The following is a 19,533-nucleotide window of genomic DNA, read 5'->3' as shown; positions in this document are numbered from 1 at the left end:
CTGGAGTACAGTACTTTGCACAGTAATATATATGGTTATTTTTTAAAGCGATAAATGCTATTCTATAGATTTAGTACTAAAATGTGTTTATTTTTATTTTCTTACAGAAATCCACAACCATGAACCAGGTTACCAGCTCTTTAGGTAGGAAATTATATTCTGTTTAATTACTTTTTGAAACTACTTTGATAACTAGAGAAATTATTTTAGTTTCAAACACCAAATTTGCATATCTTTCTCATAGTTAAATCCCTTGTTACCTCAACTTGGTTGCCTACTAGTTGAAATGTTTTTAATGGATAGTGCGCAAGGGTAACTTTCAAGGGTAACTTAGGGCGGCACCGTGATTAGCACTGCCGCCTCACACCCCCCGGGTTCAATTCCTGTCTTGTGTCGTTGTGTGGAGTTTGCACTTTCTCCCAGTATTTGCGTGTGTTTCCTCCGGGTGCTCTGGTTTCATCCCACAGTCCAAAGACATGCACGTTGGGTGGATTGGCCATGTTAAGTTGCCCCTTAGTGTCCAAAAAGTGGGGGAACTGGATCACTCCTTCCTGTTAAAAGCTTACACAGAACCTGACCAATCTGGAGCAGGGTAGAACCATAAGTTAGTATTGAATTAATGTCATTGTTCCTTTTAAATAAAGTCTTTACCGTCTGCACTCCCTTTCAACCTCACTGTTAGTTTATGGGCATCACGGCAAGCGAGTCATGTGGAAAAACCCACAAGGTTTGGTGAACTCCCTGAAGTGTTCGATAGTAAGGTGTGGACCGTTGTCTGAAATGATGAGGTCTGGGATCCTCTGTTTGCCAAAAATGTCTTTCTTTGATGCAACAACAACCTTAGACGTATGACCGTCTAGACCAGTTTGTCCAACATGGCACCCGTGGGCTGCTTTGTGGCCCCCAAAGCCATTTCCTCTGGCCCCCTGAGTTACCGTTCAAAATGCCAGTAAGACAGTCAGATGAATTTGAAGATTCAGCAAGAAGCCACTCCAGCAATCCCACAATTACTCACCAGCGTTTGCTGCTGGTAGGCTATCGTGAGCAATAGTGGGAATGAAGCATCCCCTGGATACTGGTGATGATAAGTGTGCTGGAGAGAGAGAGAGAGAGGATTTCAGGGGGTGAATAGGAGAGCGAGAGGCGACGGTGCCTGGGGAAAGGAGAGGGGCAGCGGGGCCCGGGAAAAGAAAGAAGGGCCTTGTGGCCTGGGGAGGGAAGAGTTGTACAGCGCAGAAGAGGCCCTTCGGCCCATCAAGTCTGCACCGACAATAACTACACCTAATCCCACTTAACGGCATTTGTCCCATATCCTTGAATGTGATGGTGTTTCAAATGCTTTTTAAAGATTGTGAAGTTTCCAGCCTCCACTACCTTCGTTGTAGGGCATTCCTGATTCTGACCACCTTCTGAATGAATTTTTTTTTTCTCTCAGCCCCTCAGAATCTCCTGCCCATCACCCTAAAACTATGCCCCCTTGTGATTAACCCCTCAAACAAGGGGAACTGCTGTTTACCCTGTACAAACCCCTCATCTTATATACATATCTCCCCTCGGCCTTCTCTAAAGAAGCTTGTCTAGTCTCTCCTTATAACTCAGATTCTTCATCCCAGACAACATCCTGGTAAATCTCCACTGTAAACCTGCAGTGCAATCACCTCTTTCCTATGGTGAGGTGACCAGAACTGCACACAATAAAGTCGCCATAGTCCCAGATGACCACAGGCTGCTCTTCCCTTTGAGGGGGAAATCTGACTGGTGGTGATTTAAGCTGAGGATCACCATTCTTCAGGCAAGGGGCAAAGTTGAGAAGATGGGGCCTTCATAAATAACCTCGGCCAGTACAGGAATTGAATCCGCGCTGCTGCTGCCCTCGCTCTGCATCACAAACCAGCTGTCTAGCCAAGTAAGCTAAACAGCCCCTCCTTCCCATACATTACTCCAGCTGTGCCCTAATCAACGTTTCTGTATAGCTCCAACCTAACCACCATAACTTTGTCATGACTGATGAAGAGGCTGTTCTGCCGCATGTGAGGGGGGGGGGGGGGGGGGGGGGAAGAGAGCTGCCGGACCCTGGGAGAGAGAGAGGGGCTACAGAGCCCGAGGAGTGGGGGGGTGCCCAGAGGGGGAGGGGGCCTGAGGGAGAGGGGGGGGCCCAGAGGGAGAGGGACTCCGAGGAAGGGGGGGGCAGAGGGAGAGAGAAAACATAAGAACCAGGAGTAGGCCATCTTGCCCCTCGAGCCTGCTCCGCCATTCAATAAGATCATGGCTGATCTTTTTGTGGACTCAGTTCCAATTACCCACCCACTCAAAGTAATCTTTTATTCCTTTTACTATTCAAACATCTATCTACCTTTGCCTTAAAAACATTTAATGAGGTAGCCTCAACTGCTTTACTGGGCAGGGAATTCCACAGATTCACAACCCTTTTGGTGAAGAAGTTCCTCAACTCAGTCCTAAATCTGTTTTCCCTTATTTTGAGGCTATGCCCCCTAGTCCTAGTTTCACCTGCCAGTGGAAACAATCTCCATGCTATTCTATTCCCTTCATAATTTTATATGTTTCTGTAAGATCTCCCCCTCATTCTTCTAAATTCCAATGAGTATAGTCCCCGTCAACTTCGTCTCTCCTCATAAGCGAATCATCTCAACTCCAGAATCAACCTGGTGAATCTCCTCTGCACATCCTCCAGTGCCAGTATCATTTCTCAAGTAAGGAGCCCAAAACTGTACACAGTACTCCAGGTGTGGCCTATATACAGCTGCAACATAACCTCCCTGCTTTTAAACTCCATCCCTCTAGCAATGAAGGACAAAATTCCATTTGCCGCCTTAATTACCTGTTGCACATGCAAACCAACTTTTTGTGATTCATGCACAAGGTCACCCAGGTCCCTCTGCACAGCAGCATGCTGCAATATTTTATTATTTAAATAGCAGTCCATTTTACTATTATTCCAACCAACGTGGTTGACCTCACATTTATCAACATTGAACTCCATCTGCCAGACCACTCACGTAAATTATTTATATCCCTCTGCAGACTTTGTGTCCTCTGCACACTTGGCTCTACCACTCATCTTCGTGTTATCTGTGAATTTTGACACATTACACTTGATCCCCAACTCCGGATCATCCATGTAAATTGTGAATAATTGCAGACCCAGAATAATTGCAGATCCAACACAGATCCCTGAGGCACACCACTAACCACTGATTGCCAACCAGAAAAACACTCATTTATTCCCACTTTGTTTTCTGTCAGTTAACCAATCCTCTATCCATGCTAATACATTATCTGTAACGCCATGCACCTTTATTTTATGCAGCAGCCTTTTGTGTGGCACCTTGTCGAATGCCTTCTGGAAATCCAGATACACCACATCCACCGGTTCCTCGTTGTCCACCACGGTCATAATGTCCTCAAAGAATTCCACTAAATTAGTCAAACATGACCTGCCTTTCATGAACCCATACTGCATCTGCCCAATGGGACAATTTCTATTCTGATGTCTCGCTATTTCTTCCTTAATGACAGATTCAAGCATTTTCCGCGCTACAGAAGTTAAGCCAACCAGCCTATAGTTATCTGCCTTTTGTTTACCTCCTTATTTAAACAGTGGCATCACATTTGCCGTTTTCCAATCTGCCGGAACTGTCCCAGAGTCCAGTGAATTTTGGTAAATTACCATAGTGCATTTGTTCCTTGAGTGAGGGAAAAATATTGAAGTGTGAGTCCTCATACTGAAGCATTCCATGTCCAAATGCAGCAAGACCTGGACAATATCCAGGCTTGGGTTGACAAGTGGCAAGTGACATACGTGCCACAGAGGTGCTGGGCAATGACCATCTTCAACAAGTGGGGTTCTAACCACCACTCCATGATATTCCATGACGTTACCTTCACTGAATCCCTCACTACCAACATTCTGGGGGTTACCATTGAGCAGAAACTGAACTGGACTAGCCATATAAATACTGTGGCTACCAGAGCAGGTCAAAAGGCTAGGAATCCAGTGGTGAGTAACTCGCCTCCTGATTCCCTGTCCATCGCCTACGAGGCACAAGTCAGGAGTGTGATAGAATACTTCCCACTTGCTTTGTATCTCCAACAACACTCAAGAAGCTCGACAGCATCCAGGATAAAGCTGCCCTCTTGATTGGCACCCCTTTCACAATCCTCCGCCACCAACGAATACCATCTACAAGATGCACTGCAGGAACTCACCAAGGTTCCTTACACAGAACCTTCCAAACCCACGACCACTGCCATCTGAAATGACAAGAGCAACAGATACCTGGGAATACCGCTACCTGGAGTTCCCCTCTAAACCACTCACCATCCTGACTTGGAAATATATCGGCGTTTCTTCACCGTCACTGGGTCAAAATCCTGGAATTCTCTCCCTACCAGCAGTAGGTGTATATATAGAGAGTATACACCTCGGGGACTGCAGTGGTTCAAGAAGGCAGCCGGTCACCACCTTCTGAAGGTCAACTGAGTCGCACTTCCATTTTCTTCCCCTCACTCAAAGGACCGATAAGGAGATTTCGATAAGATACACGTATTTCCAAAAAACACCACCACCTTCTGAAGGGATTAGCAATAAATGATGGCATAGCCAGCAACACCTGCATCCCATAAATTAATGTTTTAAAAATCTCTGCGTCAATGCTGCCTTTTCTCATCACGCCGATAACATTTGGTTAAAGCGGTTCTTGCACTGTCTACGTGTTTCCCATGTTTCTGGAGCACCACATTTTACTCCAAAACTTAAACTCAACTGAGGCAATGCTGCTTTACAAATGAATTTCGCTGTCACCTTGAATTACTGGACAATTCTGTTTCATAACTTCAGCTTGCCTGGTCAACTGAATGGCTTTGGTTAGTGTTAAGTCATCCCTCGACTAAAAGAGGTCTGACTAGCTTTTGTCTAAAACTCCTGTTACAATTCCAGTTGAAGGGCACCACAGTGGTTAGCACTGCTGCCTACGGCACTGAGAACCTGGGTTTGATCATGACCCCGGGTCATTGGATTGGATTTGTTTATTGTCACGTGTACCGAGGTACAGTGACAAGTATTTTTCTGCAAGCAGCTCAACAGATCATTAAGTACATGGGAAGAAAAGGGAATAAAAGAAAATACATAATAGGGCAACACCAACATATACAATGTAACTACATAAGCACTGGTATTGGATGAAGCATACAGGGTGTAGTGTTAATGAGGTCAGTCCATAAGAGGGACATTTAGGAGTCTGGTGACAGTGGGGAAGAAGCTGCTTTTGAGTCTGTTCGTGCGTGTTCTCAGACTTCTGTATCTCCTGCCCGATGGAAGAAGTTGGAAGAGTGAGTAATCAAAGAGGATCTTTGATTATGCTGCCTGCTTTCTCCAGGCAGCGGGAGGTGTAGATGGAGTCAATGGATGGGAGGCAGATTTGTGTGATGGACTGGGCGGTGTTCACGACTCTCTGAAGTTTCTTGCAGTCCTGGGCCGAGCAGTTGCCATACCAGGCTGTGATGCAGCCCGATAGGATGCTTTCTATGGTGCATCTGTAAAAGTTGGTAAGGGTTAATGTGGACATGCCGAATTTCCTTAGTTTCCTGAGGAAGTATAGGCGCTGTTGTGCTTTCTTGGTGGTAGCGTCGACGTGGGTGGACCAGGACAGATTTTTGGAATCTGTGTGGAGTTTGCACATTCTCCCTGTGTCTGCATGAGTTTCACCCCCACAACCCAAAGAAGTGTAGGTTAGGTGGATTGGCCGCACTAAATTGTCCCTTAATTTGGAAAAACGTAATTGGGTACTCTAAGTTTTTAAATCCCAGTTGATGGTATAACTGGACAGGAAGATCCCAGAATAAAACCTGGCTCAAAAGACTAGCTTTTACTTTATAAAAAAACAAAAAAAATCAAACATGGAGGAAAAGAGTGACAGGACCACTAATTAGTTTTAAGAGCAAGAAAAAAAAAATATTAAACATGGAAAATTGGACTATAATATTATAATCCTGGACTTAGTTTAGCAAATACTCTCCGATTTTAAGATGAACATGAATGACGAAGTGCATTTGAAGCTACAATGGTCCCATTCTCACACAAAGTCCCTTTAACACACACAAAATGCCTGTGGTCAAATACACACTCCACTCTGAAACCCCAAGTGAATGTCTGTGTCATTATCCCCCCCTCAGATGATTGTCGCACACGGGTTTCCAAAGTCTACGCCCAAACATGCGTTTTAGAATCTTCTCTCATGATCATGCTTTCCATTGGTGGTTTGTCTTCTGAAATCCAGTCCCAGATTTTCCAATTACACTTTTAAACAAAGCTTCTACTCCACTTTTAACATTGAGTCCAGTCCAGGATTTTACCCCTTTCGGATTTCTTTGATTGACTAACTTCCACTGTTAATACAAACGTTTGTATTCAGACAATTCTGTCTTTCCAATTACTTTAAAATTTGTTTCTCAGACTCTCGTAAGATATTCCAAACTTTAGAACTACTTTAGAACCTTTAGAAATCTAACTTCTTACCAGCCAATTCCTTCTCAGCGTTGTCTATGTATCCTGTTCTATTTCCAGGTTTTTAGAACCAACCATCCTTTAGATTATCTGCATCTTGCTTTCTTGCACATTACTCCTTTGTACTTTTTCTGCTTTGAACAGAGCGGAGAGATGTTCCCTCTCGAGCTTTCTATCTGCAATTGCCTTAACTTCCAGTTTTAAAAAAGCAAAGAAGAAAGGAAAGCCCTGTCTCTCTGGGAAGTTGTTTCCTGATGCTAAGCAATGCCTTTGGTTTATTTATTTTTCACACCATAGCCCCCTCTAAGCACAATAGAATCCCATTGGAATTGAAACCAACCCCCACCCATACAAATACCTTTGTCCAGCATACATCTAGTTACAGGTCCCTTCCAAGTACAGAGACATTAAATTAAGACTATACCTTACTTCTAATGCTTACCCATTAAGTCCCTTAAAACTACCTTTGTTTTCCTAACACTCGAAGAACTACACTATAATAATATAATCTTTATTTGTGTCAAAGTAGGCTTACATTGCAGTGTTAATGATGTCACTGCGAAAATCCCCTAGTTGCCACACTACGGCACCTGTTCGGGTACACTGAGGGAGAATTCAGAATGGCCAATTCCCCTAACAAGCACATCTTTCAGGACTATCTTTAATTAATAATTTTAAGTTGCCATATTTGCAATTTTGTACCGTATGGACACTTCCCCAGGCCGTACTTATTCGCCCACAACACTATTTTTTCTGAAACTGAAATACGCTTCAAATGTTTTCATTACTTTGTCATATGCAACGGTTTTCTCATTGATTCCTTGGCAGGCGGGATATCGTCTACACAACCACCCATTACGTACAGAAGTGTAATGACCTGCTCCTTGCTTGGTTTTGTAGCAAATCCCAATGCAGTAAGGTACCTTGCAAATCTTTGGGTGCTGGTTCAGCCAAGCCTCAGATTGGTTTGGAGATGCAACATTCTCAAAGCAATTGTTAATGACAATGACTTCTCCATCCCATTCTCTGCTTCTGTGACCTCACATCACTTCCCCAAGGTGTGAACTGTCTCTTGTATAACCCTTTGTAAAAATAATAGAGTGAGTCTCATGAAACCAGTGTGGAAGGCTTTGAAAGAATAGTACCTGGTGGCAACAAAGGCATGAGTAAAGTATCAGTGTCAATGGAGTTGAGATAGTGATGGAGTTGGTTATATTCTAAATGTAGAAATAGGGAGTGTTGGCAGTGAATTGGGTATGCAGTGTAATGCTCAGTTCATGACTGAGTGGGACTCCAATTACATATCAGTGGATACAGCTAAGACTGGTCTTTAGGATCTGAGATTGGATTTGCAAAGTGCACTGAGTTTCTGGTAGAGGCTGAACATAATGAGGTTGGTCTTGTTGAGTTCCAAGAAGTTGTATCTCCCCCAAACATAATGTTGGAAAGGTACGCAACAGTTCATTGACAGTCATGGACAATGGTGGACCACAAAGACTAGTCATCAGCATATGAGGGGCAGCCAATACATATTGAATTAGGGGACTGGGAGCTGAATACTGTGACACACTGGTTTTGTTCAGACAGGTAGTACAGAAGTGAGTTACAAATACCCTCTGTCCTCTTTATCGTTCTATCCTCTTTTAGTCTTATTTTCCTGCTTGTGTAGTCTGTGCTTTCAATTCTGGTCACAATTCATCCTTTTCCTGCTGTAGTAATGACAGAGGTTTGTGACATAGTCTCACTTTCTGGGATATTCTTTTATTTCCCCTAACCTGTTCTGCCTTGCATTCAAACGTCTCTTGATTATGCTTTTGATGGGGTCTTGTATTTTTTGCAGCCATTTTATCCTGGAACCTGAAATCTTCTACCTTCCAAATGTGCTGACTTTTACTATTGTATTTTGAGGTATCCAATTCAATGTCCTTCAAAGAAAATGTCTTCAGTTACAAGATAGCATTTCAATGAAGGGTGTTGGGTATAGTAAAAGACTGAAGCAGCTGCAGCAGCTCATAAAATGCTGTGGACCCTAATCTGCTGCCAACTTGCAAAAGCACAGCTGCTTTCATCATATCTTGTTTTGATGCAAGAATAAATTTGCATGGCTTGGGAAAATGAATTTGTGTTTGACTTGCCATTCTTTAACTGAGTAGATTCCATGAGGCTTTTTTTTAATAGAAAAGTTAACTTGATGTTCATTTGTGTGTCTGAAGGACCTAATCACGTGACATAATAGTCCAGGAAATATCCTAAATTAAAATTTAGCCCGTCAAAAGATACAAGTCTCAAAAGCCAATAAAAAGATTTTCCAAAAAAAAGATACAAGTCTCCTCTTTGTCAGAAGTTTCCCTTCCACATTCTGTCACTTTTATGCTGTTGCAGTTTTTGGATGAACCAGAGTGCCTTATGATCAGTTCCTGCTGCTTAGTTTGAAATTATAGATCTTGTGATCCCAAGCTTGTGCAGTCGACAAAACAAATTACATGGATGTCATATTTAAGGTTTGTTTAGTCTTTTCAAACCGTTCTTTCTGGTCAGTCAAATAATAAATTCTAGAATGTGTCTTGGTCAGTATTGTCGGTTGCAGATATAAAGCTAATGTACAGTGTGAAAGACATTATCCCCAAATAGTTTCACTGCACTATGTTTAGCTCCTGTAGTGAGGCACCTCTGTTGCTGCATACAAACCACAGTAATCATATGACCATAACATTAAACTCTGACTTAATGATGTTTAGAGCTGTTTCTCAATGACTTTTCACTGACTTTCTCAAATGCCAATGACTAAAAATACCGTCCCCGCCATTTATTATTGGCTGGTGGTGTTTCTGCCACTAAATGCGTTAAATGAAATTCGTGGGTAAATCGGTAAATATAGTAATTAATGAGGTGCAAATATTCTTACTGAACAGCACAAAATAATTGGCATTCTGATGCATTTTAAACTATGCTTTTGTATTGACTCCTAAAGGCCTGGGAAATGGTAAGTGCTAATTGGCTGTTCTAGATGGCTGCCCATGATAAATGTGGATTCCCACTGAGCTGGTCTATGTACACACTCTCTGCCATTGTTTTCCCAACAAATATTTTGAAATATAATTTTTCTAAAGCCATATTTTCCCTCCATTTAAATCCTGTTTTGTTTATAAACAGTTTAACATCTATTCAAGTGTCTTTCTACTGGAGTTGAGCTATTAGCGTGCTTTTTTTAAAACAATACAAGGACTGCATTCTTTTAATGTAAAATTTGTTGTTTTCAGTTTTTATGACTATGCAGGAAGAGTTGATGAAGAAAGTCTGGATAGAATCCTCAAAGGAAGAAGGAAAGTAAGTGTTCACTTTTGCTAGTAAACTTTTTAAAGTAAATATTGCAACACGATATATGGGGTAGGGCCAATCAACCCAGTGAGCATGTTGCATCTTGGCAATGAGGAGCATTTGAGGACTCTGGGTCGGTACTCGTTGGCGTTTAGAAGGATGAAGGGGAACCTTATTGAAACATACAGGATACTCCGAGGCCGAGATGGAATGGACGTGGGGAGGATGTTTCCACTAGTAAAAAAAATCTAGAACCCGAGGGAACAGCCTCCGACTGAAGGGACGATCCTTTAAAACTGAGATAAGGAGGAATTTCTTCAGCCAGAGGAAGGTGGGGATGGTGAATCTGTAGATCTTATTGCTGCAGAAGGCTGTGGAGACCAAACCACTGAGTGTCTTTAAAACAGAGACAGATAGGTTCTTGATTAATAAGGGGGATTAAGGATTTGGGGGCGAAGGTAGGAGAATGGGGATGAGAAAAATATCATCCATAATTGAATGGCGGAGCAGATTCAATGGGCCGAAAGCCTAATTCTGCTCGTGTATCTTGTGGTCTTATCTATCAGTTTGATCACGGCCAATTAGTACTGACCTCTGACATTGGAAGGTTCAGAGTTCAAGTCCTTTTAAGACTCGAGCACAAAAATCAAAACAGACACGTCAGTACAGTACTGAAGAAGTGCTGCACTGCTAATGAGCATGGAAATTCTCCCCAGTATCCTGACTCTTCATTCTTCAATCAACATGAGAAAATCAGTTTATAAAATCATGATCACATTGCTGTTTATGGCACTTGTAAAAGTGCATGCAGATTGCAAGTAGACTGCACTTCAATATTACTTTGGCTGTGAAGTGATTTGGGATATCCTGTAGTCATGAAAGGCTCTAAATAAATGAAAGTCTTTCTTTCTGTACCTCCCCTCCATTTTGCCCAGATTTGATCCATATGATTGACATGTTAACTGAATAAAAATCTATCACAGCCTCAAATTTTAATTCAGCTTCAACGGTCTTTTGGTGAGGTGACCATCACTCTTTTGTGTGTGTGTGTGTGTGTTGGCATTTTTGTACCTGTGATATTTGTTAGTTTCTAGTGATTTCTATTGGAAGGCCATGTGACATTACCTGCTGTCCATATTAACACTTCCCAAATGATGTCTTAAGCTGGCATCTTTCCATCCAAGTCCACTTGTAGTGCTACTACAGACCCTTGATCAGTTCAGAAGTATACACCAAAGTGTTAAGTTGATTACAATGCCTTATCCTTATCGCTCATTGTTTTGTTTTGGTACTTTTTGAATAAGAGAGCAAAATATCTGGAATTTTAGAAAAGTGAACTTCTGATTCAGAATCCGATATCGCCAGGAGAAATTCCCTCCCTGCCTTGTTTTTCAAAGATTTAAATAATTAATGATGTGTTGCACTGTAATTGTGTAAAATATTTCACATGGAAGTACTAATAGCTTCCTTCTTCTGTAGAATGTTATTGGCTGGTACAGATTTAGACGGAATACACAGCAGCAGATGTCCTACAGAGAGCATATTATCCATAAACAGCTGACAAACATCCTTGGAGTGCCTGATCTAGTCTTCCTTCTATTTAGCTTCATCTCCACAGCAAACAACTCAACACATGCATTGGAGTATGTGCTCTTTAGGTCCAATCGCCGGTGAGCTATTCTAGCTTGTGAAGACTAAGATGTATGACATGAATGAATTCTGAAAAAAATTAAGCATTTACTTCATAACTAACAAGTGAAACTGTATACTCAAGTTTATAAAACCTTTTTTACTTTATGAATTATGTTGCTCATGATTAGTCTGGTTAGGAAAATACTCAAACAAAGAGCCTTATGCAGGGTATTTTGCCATGAGCCATTTCAGTTTTCAAAATAGCCTGCTTTCTTTCTGAAGGTATGATCAGAGAGTTTCACTCACTATTCCAAATTTGGGGAATACTAGTCAACAAGAGTACAAGAGTTCCTCCGTACCAAACACATCATGGAATTATGACAAGGTGGTAACAGAACATGGGTGAGTATTAAACTATCAGTTTGAAAACATTCCAATAAAGAATTATTTTAATAAATGAGCGAGTGAGATTACTCTGAAAATCCTAGAGTGATGTTTGTCTGTGTATCAAAAATTGTCTTCAGTACCTTGTAGGAATTACATGCATGTTATTGGAATCACAAGTCTGAAGTAAATAGCTGTCCCACTAATCACTGCAGTGATTTCTGAGACATTCTTATGTCAATTTGAGCTCCTGCAAGTGGTGCATCTTACGGCAGTCTCTCAGCTTAGTGTTCCATTTTATAATTGTGGTAACTTAAACCATGATCCCTCTCGTTCTTAGGCTCTTAACTTACTTTAACCAGTAAGCCTGATGTTTAAAGGGCGCAATGATATGCATAAAAGCAAAATGGTGGAGGCGCTTGAAAGTTAACAAAAAAAGAGAACACCGGACGAAGCTAGGTGGACCACATGGAAAGGGCATTGGACACAATATTTTAGATACAGAGCTTTGGTGTTTCTATCATTCTTTGTTTTTCATAACTACTCTTCTAAAAAGAAAGTGGGGCTGCCAATATTTGGCATCAAGCCTCATTGCTATTTACACAGGTGCATAGGTTATAAAAAAGCAAATTGGTTTCAACTTGTCTGTGTTTCATGAATCTAATTTCAGTTTACAACACTGGAAGGAAATGCTGTGCTTCCTGATCCATGACCGATCCTGACAAGTGCAGGAATCCTATCAGAATTAACTTTGAAATTGGCCTTGCACAATTTGGTATACAACTGAAAGACACAGAACCTGTAATATGACCAACCATAATTTGATAATCTCGTATACTCCTTCCGAATTACATTTTATTTGTTTTCACATAGTTGAGGCAAACTACAATTAATTTTTTGTGACAACTGCAGCTGTGAGTAGATGAGTTGCATTCCTTTCTAGATGGTTGCCCCCACATTATCCATTGCAAATTGAGCATGCTGGCGGGCACATGGATCAAACAAAGGAAATGAGCGATGAAATAATTTTATTGGGTATACACTATCGTGTAAACAGTTTAGCCGTATAAACTAGGAAGGTTTCAAGTACCGTTTTGCTCTGAATTTGATGAAGTTCATCAGTTCCATAGTGGACAGACTGTTGACACTCAACTGAGGCTCACCTTGAATAACAATGTGTGCATGCTATCTTTGAAACTGGGCCTCAACAAGGGTAAAGAAGGAGGGAATAGAAATTTGGGCAGCACAAATGTTTTTCCAACTGGCCCAATCTAACTTCATTTGAACTAAGATGTGAGTTAGATTTCTTTTACAGGAAATTAAGGCTAGTGAATTAAAAATTGTATAAATAAAAGCTTCAATGTGAATACGTGTAATGGTATATGTCTCTTTTGAATCAGAATCTATTTATACCAATCTAACTGTATTTCAGAACTTTGAGACCTATTAATGATTTCTCAGTAGCTGTGACAAATACATAAAATATGCTGCTACACGAGTTGAGTATAGAACAAACTCTTACAGCTCAATATTACCATCCCATTCACAGATTGAAAGTTACCTTTTGCAAAGCTTTATTTGCTCACTATTTAGTCCTTTAATTGCATACTGCTTTTGAAAATCACATTTAGTTACTAAAGCTGAATTATTTAAGTTATTTTCTGTTTAGTGTTCAAAACAGCTGTTGATTTGCAATGTTCTGGGGAATGGTATGGTGCTTTTAAACATGGTGCATAAATGCAATTTCAAACTTGAGTTAACAAATACTATTTTTTCAGGGCTGAGTTCTTTGACAAAGATGGAGTGATTAAAGATATCAGGGCCATTTATCAAGTGTACAATGCACTTCAAGAAAAACTGCAAGTAAGTTAGATTGTTGTGCTGGGAGTTAAGTAGGAACAATTGAATGCAAGGTCTCAGTTATGTGATTCACGTAAATTCATGTATGAGAGTTGTGGATGTATGACAGAAGAGCTAATGATACTAGATTTTGACCATTTGCCCAGTTCATAATGTTACATATCTGAGTGATTTAATTGCCTTGGTATAATTTGTTCCTTTTCTCGATGTGTCTGTTAACACTATTGCCCCATGACGTCGAAGATCCCGAGTTTGCATATTTCTCCCCGTGTCTGCGCGGCTCTCACCCCCACACCCAAGAAGACTTGCAGGGTAGGCGGATTGGCCTTGCTAAATTGCCCCTTAATTGGAAAAAAGGAATTGGGTACTTTTCTCACTTTTCTCTGTGTCTGAAACATTGGGAAGCACCAATGTACGCTAAATTCTCATGATTTCTACTCTGCTCCATACTTTTTTTGCCTGTTCAACCGGAGCTGTAATTGTGTATTGTATTCTGAGGCAATCAAATAATCAACTTCATGAATTCTCAACTTCTTAAAGTGACAAATGCAGCTACCTGCATAGTGTCCACCTCTGTCCCCTATTACATCTAATGTAAAATCCTAAACTTCATCTTCAGATTCCTCTACAAATCTCACACTACCCTTGCGTCACCCTTTGGTCCTCTGACTCCACTTTTTGCACTCTTGTTGTTGCCCTACCACTGGCAGAGAGTTTTTAGTTTTGTTGCTCGATGTTCTGGAAGTCCCTTGCTAAATCCCTAAAACAGATTGGTAAGACCTCAGTGAAGAATATGATCCTGAGCTACCTGTGCCATTTCTTCTCCGTCACCAAAACTGCCTACGTTCACCGCCGTAATAGCACATGTACCTGCCCCTGCCACAACTCGTGTACTGTTGAAACCTATGTTTATTCATGCTTTCATTACCTCGAGATTTGACTACTCCAATGTTCCACTGGCCACTGTCCCCTCTTCCTAAACTGGACTTCATCCAAAACTCTGCCTGTATCCTAACTCGCTAAGCCTTGTTCAGCAGCAGCCTTGTCTCCCTAACCGGAAGTGCTTCAAACTTAAAATTCTCATCCTTGTGATCCAAATCTCTTCATGGCTTCACCCCACCCTGTTACTAATTTTGACAGCCCTCCAAAGAACTGTCTCTAATTCTGGCCACTTGTGCATCCACGTCTTTACCCTGCTATTGGCGTCCAAAGCTTAAGTATCTAAGACGTAATGTCTGGCATTCCCTTCCTTAAGCATTCTAATGTCAATCTCAGTCTCCTATTAAGACATGCCTTCAAACCTACCTCTTTGACTATGCTTTTGTCATTTATCCTAATATCATCTTTGGCTCAAGGACAATTTTTGTCTTGTACACTCCTGTGAAGCACCTTAGAATGCTTTTCTATGTAAACCACCATACGAGTACAAATTGTTGCATTTAGATCGTTCTTCTACTTCAATTACTGTACTTTAACCCTTCTGCAGACTGTATGTGGAGAAGTAGAAAAAAGTGAACGAACAGTTGAAAGCTATCTACTCGAAGTGGATAAACTGAAAAAACAAATAGCACGCAGAAAAAGAGAGATTGCGGAAGAAAAGAGTAAGTAACTATGAAGTATAAAATTAAAATACTACTAGGATAAAAACATGTTTTATGTTGAGCAGTTTTCACCAGGACTGGTATATAATTTTCTTGAACAAGCAAGAGCAGAAAGCTGAGTCTCCTTTCATAGTTAACAGAATCCTCGATTAAGTAAACACAATACAATGAAGTAGAGCTGAAAAAGCAAAAACATCTTCAAACTGCAGGGGAAAAGGCTTGGATGAAAATGTTTGCCATATAATGTCACAATGGAATCAAAATATTTTATTAACATCTTGTGTGCTCAATGGTTGCTGTAGATGAATAGCGAAGTTATTTAAAATGCTTCTGGTCTATATTGTTGGACTCAGTATTTGTAGATGAATACCAGCTTGAAAGTATTCCGCAGCGGGGTGTTATAGCATTAGTTTCACAAAAGTAAAATTAAGCCTGTGAAATCAATCAAGTCAATTCAGAAATTTGTGCCTGAAATTGCCAAGCACAGATTTTTTAAAAAGATAAACATTTGTCCCAGTAGTACAGGTAAAGTTACTTATCTGGTCAGCAATGCTGCTTTTAATTTTGGAATGTGAATGTGTTTCTTTGTCTGAACTGGCTGAGAACTACCCTTTTAGGCTGTTTTTAAACAAAAGGCAATTCGATGGACACAATCTACTGGTCGCATTGCGCCGTGCCGCCTTTCAGGCGTAATGCGACCGGTAGATGCTGGGAGATCCGTCTTCCGGGATCTACCAGAAACGCCACGCCTCGCAAGATCTAACGTGATCTCGTGAAATGTTGTGATGTGAATCCTGTCTATTGTGGGCGGATCACATTTTGGCAAATCTGCATCTTCGAGTGAGGCAGCTAGTCTCACTCTAACATGCACTTCCACAATCTACCCAAGGCGATGCGATCTAACATTACCCTTGCCTTGGTGATCTTGGGTGAGTGCCGTTCAGTGCTGGTTACCACAAACTGGGACCAGACAGAACAGCACTCACGGGGGTCTCCCAGGGAATCAGAGGCTCCTAGGTGCTTGCCCTCTGAGCAGCGTGGCACCCTGGCATTGCTGGTGCCACCTTGGCACTGACACCCTGGCAATGCCACCTGGGTGCCAGCCTGGCAGTGGCACTGTTGGGTGCCAGGCTGGCTCTGCTAAGATGCCAGGCTGGCATTTTTCCTGCATTGCGGATTGGGCTTGTGGGTACCCTACACAGGTGTGGTATTTGCGGGAGGGCCCTCCCCTTAATGGAGCTTTGTGGGGCTGAGAGATTGAATGCCACAATCTCCTCCTGCACCGAGGAGTTCTGGCGAACAGAACGGGATTAAGTGCAGCCTCATCGAGGCATTCCCCACTGAGGCCTCGTACCTACCCAAATGGGTGGAGTTTCTCGGCGCTCCGAGCACCAGAAAACACCCGGCTAAACATGCTCGCTGCGGAACTCTGTCCCTATTCAGCTGGTTCGTGCCCTATATATTTCTTCTTGCCTCTAAAATGGACTGGGTGAATGGAAAAAAGTATAGGTTTTATTGTTGGGAAGAAAAGGTTGGTAGGAAAAAAAGTGAACAGGAAAGGAAATAGAGGTGGCAGTTGATGACCAGATAAACAGATTGTGTTCTGTTTACAATTAGTTTGAAGATCCAGGTTTTAGATTAATTTGACAGTAATAAAGGTACTGCTGAATTTGTTTTATTACTGTAATAGTGTAACTGCATAAGCTGAAACTTGTAAAATTAAAGAGACTGGGAACTCCCCAAAACATCTGCAACCCAAGAGTTAAAAGGTACTAAATTGGCATGTCTAATTTAGAATGGACGCTGCTCTGAACCAGTAGTCCAGGTAAATCATTTTTTTAAACCCTGATTTAAACATCTATAGTGCTCTGTTGCCAAAACTGTGATAGACTTGCTATTTCCAAAATTGTCATCACAATTTAGTGTATAAACCCTCCCCTCTAGATAATCCCCTATGCAGAATATGCTGCTCTCCACTGCTGCGCTTATATTGTCAAACTGCTTGAGCAATAACTAAATCTTGTAGTGCCACAGAAACCACCCGGCAGTAAAATATGGAAGTTTCTAGAACACAACATTTAAACTGCATGTGCAAGTTGTTTTCTTGGCTAAATAAATGTAACTAAAATGTATCCAGTTCTTTTAATTATTTTGTTGTTGATATTTCTATTTAGAACTTCAAGAAGCTGGACTGAATACAGGATTAGCTGAAGAAAATTCAGCACATGCGCCTATTCTGCGGTTGTGTCCTGGACAAGCAATGGAAGTACATATGCAAGAAAGCTTGGATTCCTCTATTGCTCTGTTGCCTAATTCTGATCCATCTGAGGCTACTGCTAGGGCCAATTTGCAGGTGATGAGTAGTGTTTATGTGCCTCGGTTACAGGGTGTAGGTTCTGCTGGTAAAGCTTCAACAAGCACAAGTGCTCCCAACTACTATGGAATCAGAATGGGGAGCCCCCAGTCACAAAAAGAGCACGGAGACGGCCTTAATAAAGAAGAGGACAATTATGAAAGCTTACATGAACCTTCAGAAACATCTGACAGTGAATACGCTACATTAGGGGATATTTGTCCGAATTCACATCCAGATGAAGATACAAATGGCCCTCAAACCTCACAAATATAACAGACTCTTAGGCACTAATTTTGTGATGCACATTAAGATGTGGGAAAGATGGTTCCCAGGCCAAGCAATTGAATCGATGTGGAAGATTGCTGTGTGCAGAAAGTTTAAATATCCTACATGTGATGGCTTATTGCCTTGTGCAAAGCGTGCTTTCAGATAAACAGGATGTAGGATTATTTGTCTGTACTCTTTAGAAAGGTTCACATGTAATAGCCAAAAAAAATGCTTCCAATGGCACGATACCAACTATTGGCACACAATGGTAACAGCAGATTTTTTATTTTTTTTTAAAAGTGGTATCACATGCTAAACCAATCGCTGCTGAGTCTGTACCTAATGAAGAATATGTTTAAATTGACAATATTGTACCTCTTGCACTATATTTTGTTTTGCCTTTTTTGCAGCCTCACAAAAGGGAAAGTTGTCTGCGGCCTTCAAAATTTACCCCATTAAGAGCCAAATTAGTGCTTGTTGAATTCTGCTAAACCTAATTGGAACAAAGATTGATTATATAATTGCTTTAGCTTGCACGTTGTAAGAATATCTGTGACTAAGACTGTCTTATTTGGACATTTTGAAGTAGTGTACTGTACCACTACACTTAACCATCCAGTCCTTTTCAAAATGGAAATGTAAATTGCCAATATGTAATCCAAAAAGAAGTTTGGTTTCTTCATCAATAATGTGCCTGACTGGTGTTAGTATAGCAAAATTTGTACATAAAAATAATCTACTGCTCACTGCTCCTGTTTACTAGAATTATTGCCAGGTTCCTTTTTGGGTGCTGTAACTTTCTTGGTTTTATTACAATTCTGTTTGCCAGATTTTTAGTCTTTTTTTTTAAATGAAACCGAAAAGAGCTTTCAGTTCATAAAATATGAAAGCTGTCAAGTTTACCCGTCAAGAGGTAAAGGAAAATTGAGATTAATAGAAGCATTTCTGGAAGAAAATGACAAACATTGTTTTGATTTACTGACTTCTGAATTTGTCCAAATGGCACTACGAGTCATAGTGAAATTTACAAAATCTATTAATTGATCTTTTGAGTAGTTGCCTAATCTTTGAAAGAGTGACAATCTTTTATACAACTTGAGACAAGAATGATTTGCGTAGAAGTTATTTTTTGTGCTAAATTTGCCATTCACAGGGAGCTTTTACGTTCGTTAATGTGCCCAGTCCTGTACTCAGGAATTTCTCCCGTGCGTATGTGTGTGTGTTCACGTGCGTGCGCATATATAGGGTGCAACGCGTGTATCCATTTCAAATTGAGAGTCAACTCCCCATGCAGATTTTATGAACTGAAGGAAATTACTGCAGTAAATTTCAGATCCAGATTCATCTAACTTATTTCAAAACAGTTTTTTGAAGAAGGAAGTGCTTGATGAAGAAAACGTACTTTGTCCAAAATATTTTTACGCTGTCTTCAATCCGTCGACACAATACCAGTTTTATCTTGGCCAGAGTTTTTTTTTTTCTGGTAACAAATTTGATTTGGTGTTCATTACAACTGAAAAGTTTGGTTTTATAAAGATTTCAAAGGCAAACTAACACAAAAGGAAAATGTACGTATGGCTCTTCGGTTTCTT

At 40.9% G+C, this 19,533-nt stretch overlaps 1 protein-coding gene across 1 annotated transcript in view; it reads left to right on the top strand.

The window, feature by feature from the left end:
- Positions 1-18,690, top strand: part of abraxas2 (abraxas 2, BRISC complex subunit) — a 51,574-nt gene extending 32,884 nt beyond the window's left edge. The window contains exons 3-9 of the mRNA XM_072479251.1: positions 108-144; positions 9,784-9,850; positions 11,321-11,511; positions 11,756-11,875; positions 13,636-13,720; positions 15,204-15,318; positions 17,493-18,690. Coding sequence (XP_072335352.1) covers positions 108-144; positions 9,784-9,850; positions 11,321-11,511; positions 11,756-11,875; positions 13,636-13,720; positions 15,204-15,318; positions 17,493-17,947 — 1,070 coding nt within the window. The 3' untranslated portion in view covers positions 17,948-18,690. The remainder of the gene's footprint in view (positions 1-107; positions 145-9,783; positions 9,851-11,320; positions 11,512-11,755; positions 11,876-13,635; positions 13,721-15,203; positions 15,319-17,492) is intronic.
- Positions 18,691-19,533: the final 843 nt, after the last annotated feature.

This window comes from Scyliorhinus torazame, chromosome 16, assembly GCF_047496885.1.
Source record: "Scyliorhinus torazame isolate Kashiwa2021f chromosome 16, sScyTor2.1, whole genome shotgun sequence".
NCBI lineage: Eukaryota > Metazoa > Chordata > Chondrichthyes > Carcharhiniformes > Scyliorhinidae > Scyliorhinus > Scyliorhinus torazame.
Note: the sequence above shows the minus strand (reverse complement) of the source record. Positions and strands in the feature narration are given on the sequence as shown.